Genomic DNA, 15,810 nt, shown 5'->3' on the forward strand with positions numbered 1-15,810 from the left:
TGCATTTAATTCCTGCATAGGTTCAGGTGATGTCTGAACTGCCTAAAGTCCCCCCTATCCCTGTCCAGGTAATTGGTTTGCCTAGGTTTGATTCTTTCTGACCAGGGTGGTCCTTCCTCTGCACAAACTTCAGGGACCACAGGCCGTGATTCACCGGCTGCTGTCACACAGATAGTTTTCTCTTCTATTTTGCATACAGGTTCTGAGTCTGGTGGTATCCACCTTCAAGACCGTTCTGTTTGCATAGTCTTACTTGCAGCTCCTTTAGCAGGTTCGGCTCCACAGAAGGATACCGAAGTTCGTGACAAGGTCACTGGGTCTTCTGATAGACGTCCAAGGTCCACGGTAAGGCTAGTATCCTCGGCTAAGGCTTCTTCCACAGTTCCTGCGAGGAATCAAGAGCGAGGATCTTCCAATCATTCTGGTGGCTGTAAATGTGGGGCTTCCTCTCAGAGAAAACTAGTTGTCCCAAGGGCTGATCTACCAATCCTGCTTTACAGTTGCTGGTTTTAATGGCTTAGCTATTGAAAGCCAGATACTGAGGGATAGAGGTCTGTCTGGGTCAGTGATCCCTACTATGGTGAAGGCGAGAAAGTAGTCTTCCAGCAGGATATAGCCTCGTACGTGGAAACGCACATTTCTTGGTATGAGTCGATTTGCGCTCATCCTCGATCCTTTTCTGTGGCTCGGATCTTAACCTTCAACAGTGCGTTGCTCAGAAGTTGGCTTGAGTACCATCAAGGGCCAGGTGTCTGCCTTGGCAATCTTCTTTCAGCGACCTCTAGTCATGCACTCTTTAGTTCGTACCTCAATTCAGGGAGTTTGACATGTGACTCCACCTGTACGGTCTCTTGCCGCCGTGGGATTTAAATTTAGTGCTTTTGGTTCTGCAGAAACCCCAATTTGAGAATATTCAGGAGATTCCCTTGCCTACGTTATACCAGGTGGTGACATTCAAAGTGGCTATTACCTCTGCCCGCAGGGTATTGGAATTGACGGCATTATCCTGTCACAGTCCCTATTTAGTGGTCCATAGGGATAAAGGGGTTCTTAGTCCCTGTCCATCATTCCTGCCCAAAGTTGTCTCTGACTTCCATTTGAATGAGGACATTGTGTTGCCTTCCTTGTGTCCCAAGCCGGCTCATCAGAGGAATTTGTATACCTTGGATGTGGTTCGTGCGATTCGAGTGTATCTAGCAGCTACTGAGTCTTTTTGGAGGTCAGACTGCCCAAGAAAAGGGACTGGCCGCTTCTTCGGTTAACCATCTCCAGATAGATCAGACAGATGACGACTCAGGCCTATTCCATTAAAGGTTAGGTTCCACCTATCCCTTTCCCTGTCACGGTGCATTCTACTCGGGCACTGAGTGCTTCTTGGGCCTTCCATAATCAGGCTTTAATAACTCACGTTTGCAAGGCAGCCACTTGGTTGTCAGTGCATACCTTCACGAAATTCTATAAGGTAGATACTTTGACATCTGCGGATGCTTCTTCTGGCTGTTTTTTCTTTAAACCTTTTTCAGACGAGGCTCCTGTGACCCGGTTGAGGCTCTTGTGTCCTGGTTAAGGGCTCCTATGTTTAGCCTTGGGTTTTTTTCCCCACCCCTCATTTTTCCTTTTTGCCACTGCTATTGGGCATCCCACTAGTAGGATTTATGGAGTGCTCTGTCCGTCAATGAACAAAAAAAAATATGGGATTCCTACCATAAAATCCATTTCTCTGAGTTCATAGACGGACACAGCACCCACCCCTCTATGGAGTTCTAATACTTGTAGATACTGCTTGCTGCTAAACTGATTACCTAGAGTAGAGGGGGTTATATACCAGCTGAGGACGGCCCATGGGCGTAGCCAGGTGTTTTTTGTTCTGCCTAGTCCTACTACTGGAGGAGGCAATATAACTTACTAGTTATGATTTATGGAGCGCTGTGTCCATGAAACACCAAGAAATGGATTTTACGGTAAGTACAAAAATCCTATTTTTGTAGTCGCCATAAAATCTTTTTATTGAAGGACACCCGCCCTGATTTATATGGTTTTCGGTGTTATGTCTAATACTGCTGGCTACTAACTAAATGTATGTTGTAGATAGGGGGTGTGGTCACCAGCAGGGGTTGCCCCTGAGTTGTGCTTTAACCTTTTGCCTGTATCCAGCTTCTTCTGCACTTGGTGCAATAATCTCAGTGGTCTATTGATTGATTTTAGCCAGCAGTGTTTTGACCCCGGAGGGTGTATTTAAAGGGCACCTGATGGGTATTTCCTGGCATCTCATTTCCACAATAAGTTGGACAAGTTTACTTTCCAAATGGAGGTCTTTACAGTGGTACTTAGCCCAAGCTTGGCCCAGGAAAGCATGTTATGCTGATTTAGTGTGGCCACTCCAGACTGCCCCTCCCACTTTTCCTTTAAAAGCTCACTCCGCTAGGGCTATGAGCACCTTTCAAGCATTTTGGTATTAGGCCTTTTGCTCAGGAGTATATAAGGCTGCCACCTTGTCCTCAGTGCACTTTTTTTCTTTTTTTCAAAGCTGATAGGTGTCCTGGCCTCTGCCAATTTTGTATGTAAAGTGTTAAAGAAATTTCTATGTTGTCCAAGGTTTTTAGCCTGTTTGACTGCCCTTTTGTTATTGGACAGATTTTGGATGTCCCCTTTTTAAGAATCCTGTGTTCCTCAATAGACTCTGAAAAGGGGATTTAACGGTAAGGGGGGAAAAAAATATACAGCTGTTTGAAATGGTTTTTGCTTCTGTAGGCCAGAACCTGGTCTTGGTCCAGAAGGGAATATGACAAGTGGAGGGACTCAGCCAAATATGATGCCTTCCAACACAGACAGTGGCATGTACTCTCCTGGACGTTACCCACAGCAGAGGTGAGAAAAAGGTGAACCGTAACATTTTAGAAATTTGTTGTGGCGATTCTCAAAAAATGGAACAGTAAAGTGCATGTTTTTTGTTTCTCTTCTGCAGACATGACACTTACAGTAACCAGTATCCAACACAGGGTACATCGTCTGGAAGTCCCTATCCAAGTCAGCAGAATCCAATGTATCAGCAACAGGTAATTTCCACTACCTTGCTTAACCACTTGACCTCTGTAAGGTTTTACCCTCTTCCTGACAGGCCATTTTTGCTATTCTGCACTGAGCTGCTTAAACTGGTAATTGCAGAGTCATGCAACTCTGTACCCAAACGAAATTTTTTTTTTTTAACCCACACAAAGCTTTATTTTGGTGGTATTTGAGCTCCACTGTTTTTTTTTTTTAATTAAATTTTTTTGCGCTATAAACAAAAAAAAAACTGAAAATTTTGAAAAATAAAGATTTTCTACTTTGTTCTAAAAAAAATCCAAAACATGTCTTTGGTAAAAAACAGTCCCAATAGGTATATATTGGATTGTGTGAAAGTTGGTGTCTACAAACTATGGTGTATATACTGGAATTCATGCAGCTTTTACTTTGACTGCCGATCACATTTCTTGAGGTGCTAAAATGCTAGAGCAGTACAAACCTACAAACCCCCCTCTTTTTTAGAAAGTAGACACCCCAAGCTATTTGCTGAGAGGCATGCATAATCAAAGAAGGGTTTCATTTTTTGCAACTATTTTCTATAAAATTACAACGCAAAGTTGTCAAATGATTCTTAAACATGCTATGGGTATATCTGTAACTATACTACAAATTACATTATGCTGATTCGGAGTATGGGAATACCACATGTGAGACTTTTTGGGAACCTAGCCGCTTATGGGTGCCGAAAACCAATGACCACGTTCAGGCTTTTTATTTTTTTTAAAAAAAAAAAAGTATTTCTCTATTGTCATTTGACAGACGCAGCTCTCAATGCTTCTTCACTATTGGGTTATGCACCATCTGCAGGAGTAGACTAGGTAGTGAAAACTTTTCACTCGACACGCCTATAGGGGCTGTCACTCTCGACATAACCCCAGACACAACTGCGCTCTCAAATCAGTTTCTTGCTGCCTAGTTAAGGAGTAGGACCTAGATTTTTTGCTGGTACTGCAGTCTCCGTTTTTATTTTTAAGAATGTTTGTTTATCTTTACTCACTATCGCTAGCTAGTGTCAGGGGGATCCTCCTGGAGAACTACAAGCGACAGCCGGGCTGAGCTTTCGCACCGGATAATCTAGATCCTTACGGTCTCCCAGCCTGGCCAACGAGCGTGAGCAGGTTGTGATCCGCCCAGGCCTCGCCACGATGGAGCCCCAGTGGATGGGGATGAGCCTGCGAGCGGATGCCTCGACGCATCGACCTGGAACACCCTGAGTCGTAGCATACCCCTTTTGGCTGGCAATGCCCCCCCCCGTCTCCCTGAAACAGACCTCTGAGGGGGAGATGTGGGCCCACTCCTGGGGATAAAAGGGCTGTGTTTCTCTGAAAGATCCCCCAGGCCTATCAGGACAGGCCCTGCCTTCTCTGCTCCTGCTGGGGGCGCTATTGTCGGCATCTGACATCTGGAGGGGGGGGGTTTAATAATGTTACCTTGTCCTGGGCGGTCCCTTTAGGTGGATTCCTGCGGTGGCCTCATGCCTGGGTCCTGACCGCATGGCAGCATTGGCAGCCGCCATTTTAAGTGTGGGCATAGGCTCTCTGTAAGGGCAGTGGCCATTTTCCCTAAGCTTCCTATACTTTACTATTGGCACCATTTTGTTGTAGCCTGTGTGCGGCCTCTAGTAGTCATATGTCACTTCTTGTCAGACGTTTTCATGCTGGAGATACATTACAGAGCAGCTACTTCTTGGAGGTGATAAAGGGGTTTTGTTCCTTTGGGTGTTCCTTGGGCACACTTTTGCTCCTGCCAGCCTTTAAGGGGGACTCTGGAGGCAGCGCAGTATAGCGGTGTGGACAGTGATCGCAATTTAAAGGGGCAGTGCACTCTTATTTCTAAAACTTGCAAAGTGGAGTCCCAAGGTGAAAATTCCCCCTTAGACTTTATTAGGCGCATGCCGGACCATCCGGATTGCAGTCTCTCGTGTCTGCAGCTTTGAAAAATCTAGTGTCAAAGGTGGATTTTGTGATTTTAAACAAGTCGTTACCCAGACATGGCCACTGTGTTCAGGCCTCTGATTCAGAGTCTGATATGGTCGCCACGGACAATCCCATCCGTGAGTGATCCCTGTCCTCGCAGTCAGATGGTCAGAAGGATATGTCCTCGGCTGCAACGCGTTGCCACGGTAAGGTGGAAGCACTGATTCTTTCAGTAAGGGAAACATTGAAATGGATGATGAGCCCACATTGTCAGGTCAGCGGGTAGTTTTTGGCTCCTGCAAAATCCCCGAAGTCGGGGCAGGGTTTCCCTTGTCCCGAAAACTTTCACAATATGGTGAATGAGCAATGGCACATTAAGCTGACTGTCTCAAATAAGGTGGATCACCCTGTTTCCAGAACAAATCTACTGTGGTACCTGTGGAAGTCTCCCCAGGGTTTACGGACCCGGTGGACTGATGGGTGGAATCCCTTTCCCACCACCTGCATTTGCTGGTGGGCTCGATACTTAAACCTGTATTCGCGTCCGTCCTGGTTTCTCAAAGGGTTAAAGAATGGGTTGCAGTGCTTAGGGGTAACTTGACCGCTGAGACAGTTCCCCCGGCTCTGATGAGCTTACGGACCAAAAGGCCTGGTGTAACTGTGTGCTGCGGCCCTGGTTGGGTGCCAGAGTGTCAGCGGTGGGAATTGCCATACGCCGCATGGTGTGGCTGCAGAGCTGGTCAGTGGACCAGGCTTCTAAGAAGGCCTTAACTGAACACCCATTTCTGGGTGAACGCCTGTTTGGGGACTCTTTGAATGAGTTAATCGAGAGCCTAACGGGGGTAAGAGTCCTCTGCTACCCCAATCCTGAAAGGCAAGACACCTCGAAGTAGGAGGGGACCATCTTTCACGGCTCACAGGCGTTTTTTTCATGCCGCACGGGCGGGTGCAAACGGTAAACCGTTCAAAGCCTCTGGAGAAAACAGGAAGGCTTGGTCGGGTAAGCCCAAGTGGAATAAGGGAATAATAACCGCGCTAAAGGAACAAATAAATTGGGACAGCAGCAACTTCAAGTGTGACCACACCCTAATAAATATTATACATATAAGTCGCGCTAAATATATTAGATGGAGATGTGAAGTCCATAAAAGTCCAAAAATATATTATTGATAAATTCCAGGACCAAGCTCCCTTGAGGGTATGTGCTTACCAGATGAAGGTAAGAGAAAGGCAGTCTCGCTGCGTGGAAACTTGTCACCTTGACAGTAGATCCAAGCTTGTATGATCGATCAACTCAGTGGTCATAGGATCATGAAAAGCAAAAAAGTAACGCAATAGCGTAAAACCCAACAAACAAATTGTGACTATCACCACAGGTGTGGATAAATGAAGGTTGTGATGTGAAATGACCTCCACCGCAATAAATGAAATAAATAAGTCATGCAAAAATTAGGGAACTTAAGGGTAAATAACCCTTACCAGAAAGGTTAAGGGTTGACGCCTTAAGTGATTAAATGTGTATCGGTTGGAGTAGCCTCTTACCAAACATAAAAATAATGACACAGTGAAGAAAACGTTGAAAAAAAGGTAATCGTGCTGAACCACCACCAGCTGAATTCGCCTATTACCCTGGATAGATATAGATTAGCCAAAGTGTACTAAACAAATCCAGTGTACCACTCAGGAGCCCGCAATATCACACCTGTGAGAGTTGCCTCTTACCACATATGAAGTTGTATCAAGCCTGTAGGGTAAACCAAGTGGCCAAAGACCGACCCCAAATTGCATGTAATCCAAGCCTGTATGTATACGAGTAACCAGGGGATCCGACCAGAGGTGTAGGTAACTGGGTCTCAGAAGTTTCAGCAATATAGGATATCACCACCATAAGAAGAAAGAAAGGGCTCCCATAGCGTAAAACCATAAAAGCATTTTATTCCATAAAAGCAAAAAAACTTACAAAAACCAGGAATGGGTGAGCAATGGAAGTTGCCGCCGGCCGGACGGCTCCGCTCGTCCGCACTCGTGGGTCGCAGTCAGATGACGTCAGTACGCCGTTGCCCTGACGACGTTTCGTCACAGATGACGTTTTCAAAGGTGCGGACGGCGTACTGACGCCATCTATTTATAAGAAGAGAAGACTGGATGCCCGGAAGTGAGTGAAGACCGTTCCGCCATCATTAAAGAGGTAATCAGAACTGTTACGATCATACATCCACCATCGGGCAAACACTTTAAGCTAAGCTGTTGTACGCAGCACAAGTAACACCCATAAGGTTGTCAACCCGTGCAAACAATACATTGGTGCAATACATATATAATAAACAATAATATCAATCACCTAGAGGGGGCTGATTGCAACGCCATCTAGTGGATATTTAATATATTAGATATGAAAGGTCCATATATATGATCTTATTCACATAGACCCCATCAAGACAACAACAATATTAACCTATTGAATATAATCAAAGGTTGCTGATATATGAAATAAAGTTAATCCTGACAAACCGCTCTCAATCATTGTGTATATTGGGTCAAGAACCGAAACCAACTCAAAAAATTTTTTTTTTTTTTTTGGCCCCACCCTACATCAATAAATGTCACATATACCAGTTATATATTGGTGTTGTCCTGTTACAATCTCAAATGAAATTTGAATAATGTACATAATTAAAATTTGTAAAATTATATAAAATACAATATTTGGTCAAGTGAACTTAATCCAAAATGCATGGGTGACATCATGCATCTCCATCAAAATAATGAAAAATATATTAGTATCAATGGAAAAAAGGGCTTAAAATGACTGAATAACCGGATCAGACTAAGCATTATTTATGAACGCATTCACTTCTATATCCACGTTCAGTCCAAACGGTACATAAGTTTTGACTCGGTGAATCCAGGTCATCTCTAATTTAGAGATGCCTCTAACTAAGGGTTCACCTCTCCAGTGTGGTGTGAATTTATCTATCCCTAAAAATAAAGTATTGGCGGGATTTTTACCATGGACAAGAGCGTAGTGTTTGGACACTGAGTGTTTAGGAAATCCCTTGAGGATATTGGATATGTGTTCATTGAGTCTCACTTGTAGCGGTCGTTTAGTTCGGCCTATGTATTGTAACCCGCATGGGCACTGGAGTAAATATACAATGCCAGTGCTCATGCAGGAAACAAATGGTCTAATGGCATGAACTCTACCTGTACTGGCCCAAGACTAGCCGGTCCGGTGGCCAAATCCTCTTCTACATGAAGGGTCATCCTCACCCGATGGTGGGGGGGACATCGCCGTTACTTTAAAAAAAACCCTGGACGTCTCTGATTCGGGACAAATGGGTTCACAAACAAATTAGTTCAGGGTACAAGATTGATTTTCGGTCTCACCCAGCAGAAGGGTCTATCCATCTAATCTCCGTCTGTCTCCGGATCGATTGAAGGATTTCAGGGTGGCAGTGCAGACTCTCCTTGCACGGGGAGTGATTGTGCCGGTTCCTCAGCAGGAATGATTTTGAGGTTTTTATTCAAACCTGTTCACAGTGCCCAGAAAGGGGAGGGCAAGGTACATCCCAATTCTGGACCTCAAATCACTGCACTGCTTTGTGTGGGTGCAGAAGTTTGGATGGAATCCATTCGGTCGGTGGTAGCATCTTTACATCAAGGGGACTTTGTGGCCTCCATAGCTGTAAATGATGTGTATCTGCACATACCTATTTACGAGGGTCATCAGCGGTGTCTCCGTTTTGCGGTGGCTGATGAGCACTTTCAATTTGTGGCATTACCCTTTGGTTTAGCTTCCGCTCCCAGGGTATTCACCAAGGTTTTGGCCCCAGTGCTGGCTTTGCTATGGAGAAAGGGGATTGCAATCCTCGGTATCTGTACGATCTCCTGTTGAGGGTAAGCTCTCATGTCGGGCGACCTGGCATTCACGGTCGGACACTTCAGAAGTTTGGGTGGACCATCAACTTCCAGAAGTCTGCGCTGCCTCCGTCAATGCGCCTGAACTACCTGGGAATGATCTTAGACTCCTCAGGCGAGGGTCTTTCTCCCAGAGGAAAAACTTCAGACCTTGCAGGGCGAGATCGGTTGCTGATGGTCAAGGACATGTATGAGGTCCTTGGGGCTCTTGGTGTCGACTTTCGAGGCGGTCCCATTTGCTCAGTTTCACACAGGGCCTCTACAAACACTCTTGTCAAGTGGGTCGAGGACCTGCAGTCCTTGGACTGAATGATGTGTCTAAGCTGTCTCAGGAGGTCGGAGCTCTCTTGGTGGTTTCTGTCGCCCGTTCTGAGCCAGGGCAGGTCCTTTCTGCCGCTGTTATGGACAGTGGTCACCACGGATGCCAGCCTGTAAGGCTGGGGTGGAGTTCTGTGTCCAGGGAACATGGTCGCCGGAGGAATCATCCTTACCGATAAATGTCCTGGAGCTAAGAGGGTTCGAACTCTGCCTGCTCCTTTTGGACGCCTTGGCTTTCCGGTTCGGGTACGATCCGACAATGCCACGGCTGTGGCCTACATCGGTCATCGGGGGGGCACCAAGAGTGTCCAGGCGACCAGGGAAGTGGCCGAGATCCCTATTTGGGCCGAGGCACATGTTCCGGCTCTCTCCGCTGTTTACACTCCAGGTGCGGAGAATTGGCTGGCGGATTACCTGAGTCGTCAAGTTCTGGATCAGGGGGAATGGTCCAGGCATCCGGATGTTTTTTCATCTCCTGTGTGCCCAATGGGGAACTCCAGAGGTGGATCTGTTCGCGTCTCGTCTGAACAAAATGGTAGAGCGGTTTGTGGCCAGGGCTCGAGATCCTCTGGCCAACGCCACAGACGCGTTGGTGGTGCCTTGGAACCGATATTGGCTGATTTATGCCTTTCCTCCGATACAGCTCTTAAGGTTCCTCCACAGGTTGGCAGTGGAACAGGTGCCGGTGATTCTGCTGGCCCCAGACTGGCCTTGCCGGTCTTGGTACGCAGACCTGTTAAAGATGGTCGTCGAGCCTTCCTGGCGGCTGCCTCAGAGAGGATCTGCTGTCTCAAGGGCTGTTCTTCCATCCTGCTTTATGGTTGCTTGCTTTAACAGCGTGACTGTTGAAGGCCAGGTGTTGAGAGACAGAGAGGCCTCTCTGATTCTGTGATTCTACCTTTTTGAGATCTAGAAAGGCTATTTCCAGGAAGATTTATCCTCATTCTTGGAAGGCGTATATTGCCTGGTGTGAATCACAAAAGTTGCATCCTCGCTCGTTTTCGGTGACAAGGGGCTTGGCCGCCTTGCTGAAGGGAGTTGAGCAACACTTGGCTTTAGGTACGATTTAAAGGTCGGGTGTCGGCCTTAGCCATTTACTTCCAGCCCTCCCCTGGCGTCCAATTCCTTGATCCGCACCTTTTATTCAAGGGGTGCGTCACCTGGCTCCGCCGAGGATATCCCCTTTGCTGCCGTGGGATCTGGATTTGGTGTTGTCTGTTCTTCAATGGCCCCCTTTGAAAATATTAGGGAGATATCTCTGCCTTTGTTGTCTTTTTGGTGGCTATCACTTCTGCGCGCAGAGTGTCTGAATTGGCGGCTCTGTCCTACCGTTCACTTTATTTGGTCGTTCATAGGGATCTGGTTGTTCTACGGCCTAATCCGTCTTGTCTCCCTAAGGCGGTGTCTGATTTCCAACACAATGAAGATATTATTTTGCTTTAGCTCTGTGCTAAGCCCAGGCATACTCTCTCCCCCCCCCCCAACAGGAGTAGGACACTAGGCAGAAAAAATAGGGCTACGTCTATGGGCAGTCCCGGGGGGTACACTCCCTCTTCATTTCTATAGGTACTCAGTTTTTTTTCTGCCTAGTCAGGAGTAAGGACCTAGTTTCTTGCTGGGATCTCTGGACCTCGCAATTTTTTTTTTTTTTTTTTTTTTTAGATATTTTTCTCCTGGCTTTTTCCTGTGAGATCTACAATCAACTGTCGGACTGGGCAACAAGCTGGATAATCTAGATCCAGTGGTCACCCCAGTCTGGCCAGTAGGCACGTGCAGACCTTAGCTCGCCGCTAGGTCACCCTTGACATAGCCTCACTGGACGGGGGCTGGCCTGCGAATTAAACACCTTGCGAGGATCGTATCTGACCGGGTCTCGGCTCGAGTCGCAGTGTTCCTCTTGGCTGACATCGCCCCCCTTTGGATGGAGAGGGATTCTGTCTGGAGAGGTACCCACCCCGTTCCTGGTATGGTGAGTTCAGCTATCCCTTCCCCCCCCCCCCCCCGGAGGGTTTTGGGGTGGATGTGGGCCCCTCCTCGGGATGGTCGGACCCCTGGGTTCCCTTCCTTTCCTGTCAGGCACCCCCCTTTCATCTGTCCCCAAACCCCCCCCAACACTTAGACTGGGCTATTTGGGTGGGGTCTGTGGGTGGGGTCTGGGCCACCTCCTGGGGTGAGGGCAGGGCATTATACTGGTGATGAGGGTTGTGGGGGTGCGCCGCCGGCAACCAGATACCCCCCCCCCCCCCGTCTTGCTTGGGTCTGGCCTTATAGGCTTAGGGATACGTCCTGGAAGCCTTGTGGTGTCGCAATTTTGTTGTAGCCTGTGTGGTTCTTTGCACGGCGGTCAGGTTTGTGTAGTCCGGCGGCTATGTTGCATTTTTTTTTTTTTTTTTTTTTTTACGATTAAAAATAGTGGCGGCTTGACAGTGGAGCCCTGTGGGCAGCGATTTCGGTGGTGGGAGCCCCTCCTCATCCCCTGGTGCTGACTTCTTGATCCTTTCACTTCCTGATTGCCGCACATGGAGTGCAGATTATCCTGGTGTATGGTGAGCCTGGTGGGGTTCTCTCCCACTCTGCTGAGGATCGATTGGTGCTTTTTGCCTGGCGACTAGTTGGTGCTGCTGTATAGTTCATATTCCTATCGCACACCTTCCTGGTTTGTAGGCTCGTGTGTACCGGGTGCTGAAGCGATCACCAGTTGGCAACTGGATTAGTTACAAGTAAATACATATTCGCCAGCACACCAATGATCTTGCAAAAGCAGTCCAAAAAACTTTATTCAAGATACGATCACATCAAAAAATAGTGCAACGTTTCGGAGCCGCACAGGACCCCTTCGTCAGGCATGTGATACAGTGCAGATTGTGAGCCGAGGATATATAGAGACATACCACCAATCGAAAACCGTGCATAAAGATGACACCCACCTGTGATATTCTCCCGCCTATTGCACATAATAAACGTCATCTAATATCCAAAATACATATTGCTATCACAAAATGTCCAAATTGCCATACCTTGGCTCTATGTAGTAATAAGTAGGTGCTGGCTGAATGGGCTGATCACAAGGATGCGTCCCGATCCTCCCTTAAACAAGCGGGGCAGAGTATTATAATTGCAGAGCATTGCGCAGCGGCAGCCAATCACGGCGCGCCACGTAGGCCGCCTTTGTGCGGGACGGTCCGCCCTCCGATGCATAGCGTCCGCAATCACGGATAGATGCTGTGAAATTAAACGTCTTAGGAAGAGACGCATCGACCTTGAATTACATGGACAGACACTATCCGAATACTATCGGACAAGGAAAATACCGAGAGGTTTTCGCATTAAAAACCAACCAACCATTGGACGACACAAACGTGAGTTCTGTGAAAAGTGGTGTGAGGTTTCCACCCAAAACTCTCTTAACTACATGCTGATTGTCATCGAAGAAGTGAAGGTACAGTTGTGCCAGGTTAACTGAGAGTTGGCCTCTTTGTAACACGCCATACAGAGCGAGGCTAATCATACAGAAACACTCCAGAAAATTGAACACGAGCTGACAGAATACACGGAACGTCAGAGACAAGCTAAACTCTACAAACTCAAAATTGTCAACCAGGACTATCAAGAAGGCAGAGTATACCCCTGGCTCACAGGCTCTACACTCCCAAAAAGGAGAACCTGGATGCGCCCCTTTGGGACAACCTACAAAGGAAAACAACCCTCCACATCCGACAGTGATCGTCCCACTGAGAACCCTTCCACAGATAGCGAAACCGGCGCGTCAGCTTCCACTGCGCATTCCACAAGTGTGAATTCCAAACCCCCTTTTCAGGTGGCCAGCGGAAAAGACGATCCAGGTGGGGCATCAAGAGACCGGGGTACCCCGTTCACACGCAGCAGGGGACAACGGAACACCAAACAAACCCGGTAATCGACCTGTCTTCTAGACCGATCAACAACGGTGACTTGCGGCTTCTCTCTAAAGGCCTTTCTTTTTGCCCTACTACTAAAATTGATGCTTTTGACTTTGAAATCAATATGTTCAAGTTTGAGAGATCTTTAAAAATTAGACAATTTTTTGGCAAACAATCAAGCGCACCACGTGTGGCTACACCCACTCCTTTCAGGCCAAAGAGTAAATTTGTCCTCCCTGGACAATTTCACTCTATAGAGAGCTATAGTCGCACCATCAAACATGACATCCTTAGCAACAAGTCCCTGGATGCTTACACAAACCTTAGCCCTGAAGAGTTCTCGGCATTGAAAACGCTTAACCACTTGCCGACCGCAACACGACTATCTACGTCGGCGGTCAGCCCCTCACAGGCAAAGTGACGTAGGGCTACGTCACTAGCTTGTGAGGGTCTAGGGAGCGAGCGTGCGCCGCCGGAGGCGCGCTCCCGCGTGGACACGGACCCCCCCCCCCCCGCGCGCGTGTGACCGGCGGACCCGATGTCCGCCGGCCACTCTGCGATCGGCGGGGGAGAGGGAGAAAGTCAGGCAGCTTGTGTAAACAAGCTGCCTGTCATTCTCCCTTCTGTATGAGATGATCATATGGATCTACTATGTAGATCCGTTGATCACTCTGCATACAGCTGAAGCCACAGCCAATCACAGTAAGAATCACGCCCCTAGGGACACACACAACCCCTCCCTCTCAAATAAAGTTAACCCCTTCACTACCAGTGTATTTTTACAGTAACAGTGCATATATATAGCACTGATTACTGTAGAAATGTCACTGGTAACCCCAAAAGTGTCAAAAATGTCAGTCAAGGGTCCGATCTGTCCGCCGCAATGTCGCAGTACCGCAAAAAAAATCGCAGATCGCCGCCATTACGCGTTAAAAAAAAACAACAAAAATGACATATCTTTCCTGTAGTTAGTAAACGCAATAACTTTTGCGCAAACCAATCAAAATATGCTTTTTGCGATTTTTTTTTTTTTTTTTTTAACCAAACATAGGTAGCATAAAACAAATTGGCTGAAAATGTTAAAAAAATTTTGATTTTTACATTTTTTGGGGGGAATTTCATATAAAAAAAAGTGAAAAATATTGTTGTTTTTGCAAAATTTTCGCTCTTTTTTTGTTTATAGCGCGTGATCAAAAAATCGCACAGGTGATCAAATACCACCAAAAGAAAGCTCTGTTTGTGGGAAAAAAAGGACGCCAAATTCGTTTAGGTACAGCGTCGCAGGACCGCGCAATTGTCCATTAAAGTCGCGCAGTGCCGAATCGCAAAATACCCCCTGGTCGTTTAGCAGCCAAATCCTCCGGGGCTTAAGTGGTTAAGGATGATAAGAGCATCATCATTAAACCCGCGGACAAAGGGGGTGGGATTGTGATCATGGATTACACGGATTACAGGGAAGGTATGCTGGCTGACACCACAAGCTATGCAACACTCAGTAAGGACCCCTTATAGAGCACAAAGAATAGACTATCTGATTTGATCAGCATGGTTCTAGTGAATTGCTGGATAACCTAGGAGGTCGCTAAATTTCTGGCAGACGATTTCCCTCGCACGCCTGTAATCTATGGCCTCCCCAAAATACATAAGGGAACCACCCCGCTGAAATTCAGACCCATCGTCTCGGGCACAGGAGCGATTACCCAACCATTAGCACAGTTCATAGATGCACACTTGCAACCGCTCGTCAGAGCTTTACCAGCCTATGTTCGGGACACTAGCGATTTCCTTGACAAATTACAAACCTTTTCCTCATTTCATGAGGATTGGAAGCTTGCGACGATGGATATCTCCTCTCTGTACACTTGTATACCTAATACCGCTGGATTACAGGCCGTTGGACACTTCCTCACTACACTCGACAACCCTGAACTACCAAATGAGTATGTGGTTGAATGCCTTGAGTTTATTCTGACCAGTAATTACTTTAAATTCGAAGGTCAGATGTATGCACAGACTAGGGGGACTGCCATGGGCAGCTCGGCGGCCCCATCATTCGCAAACCTGTTCATGGGCTACCTTGAGGGTCAGCACGTCTATCCGTCCATTCCCTTCAACAGCTTTGTGAGGGGGTGGATGAGGTATATATAGACAATACTTTTTTAATTTGGACGGGGAGCAGTGATGCGTTTTCAATTTTTGTAGATTTTTTGAATGGGATATTTCCCGGAATAGTCTTCAACCCAGATATCTCGGACCACAAGATTACGTTCTTAGACGTCCTGATTACCTAGAAAGATGGCACTGTCACTTCTCTCTACACCAAACCTACCGACCGAAATACTCTACTCCATTATCAGAGCGCTCATCCAACTCACGCAAAAACCTACCAATTTCACAGTTTGAGGGTGATACGCATCTGCTCTGCTACCGAAGAAAGACAGCGGCAACTTCATAATATTTACAATAAATTTCTGGCAAGAGGCTATCCCATCAAGGTACTTGATCGTGCCCTGGAGAGGGCCACATCTGAACGACGTAGAACTAACGACTCTAACGAACGCCCACTATTCGTACATACCTTCAGCTGCAAATCCAATAGGATCAAGCATGCAGTTATGAACAACAATAACATTCTACAGGCAGACACAACCATCGCATCGGGCCTAAAGACAAAACCCATGATTGCTTACAAA

The 15,810-nt window shown here is 47.0% G+C and overlaps 1 protein-coding gene across 1 annotated transcript in view; it reads left to right on the forward strand.

Moving 5' to 3' along the window:
- The window catches only part of ARID1A (AT-rich interaction domain 1A), a 258,375-nt gene that overhangs the window by 213,536 nt on the left and 29,029 nt on the right, over positions 1-15,810 (forward strand). The window contains exons 16-17 of the mRNA XM_082245747.1: positions 2,752-2,868; positions 2,966-3,056. Of these exons, the coding sequence (XP_082101873.1) occupies positions 2,752-2,868; positions 2,966-3,056 (208 nt within the window). The remainder of the gene's footprint in view (positions 1-2,751; positions 2,869-2,965; positions 3,057-15,810) is intronic.

Source organism: Pelophylax lessonae, assembly GCF_965119305.1.
Source record: "Pelophylax lessonae genome assembly, chromosome: 2".
Classification (NCBI taxonomy): Eukaryota; Metazoa; Chordata; class Amphibia; order Anura; family Ranidae; genus Pelophylax; species Pelophylax lessonae.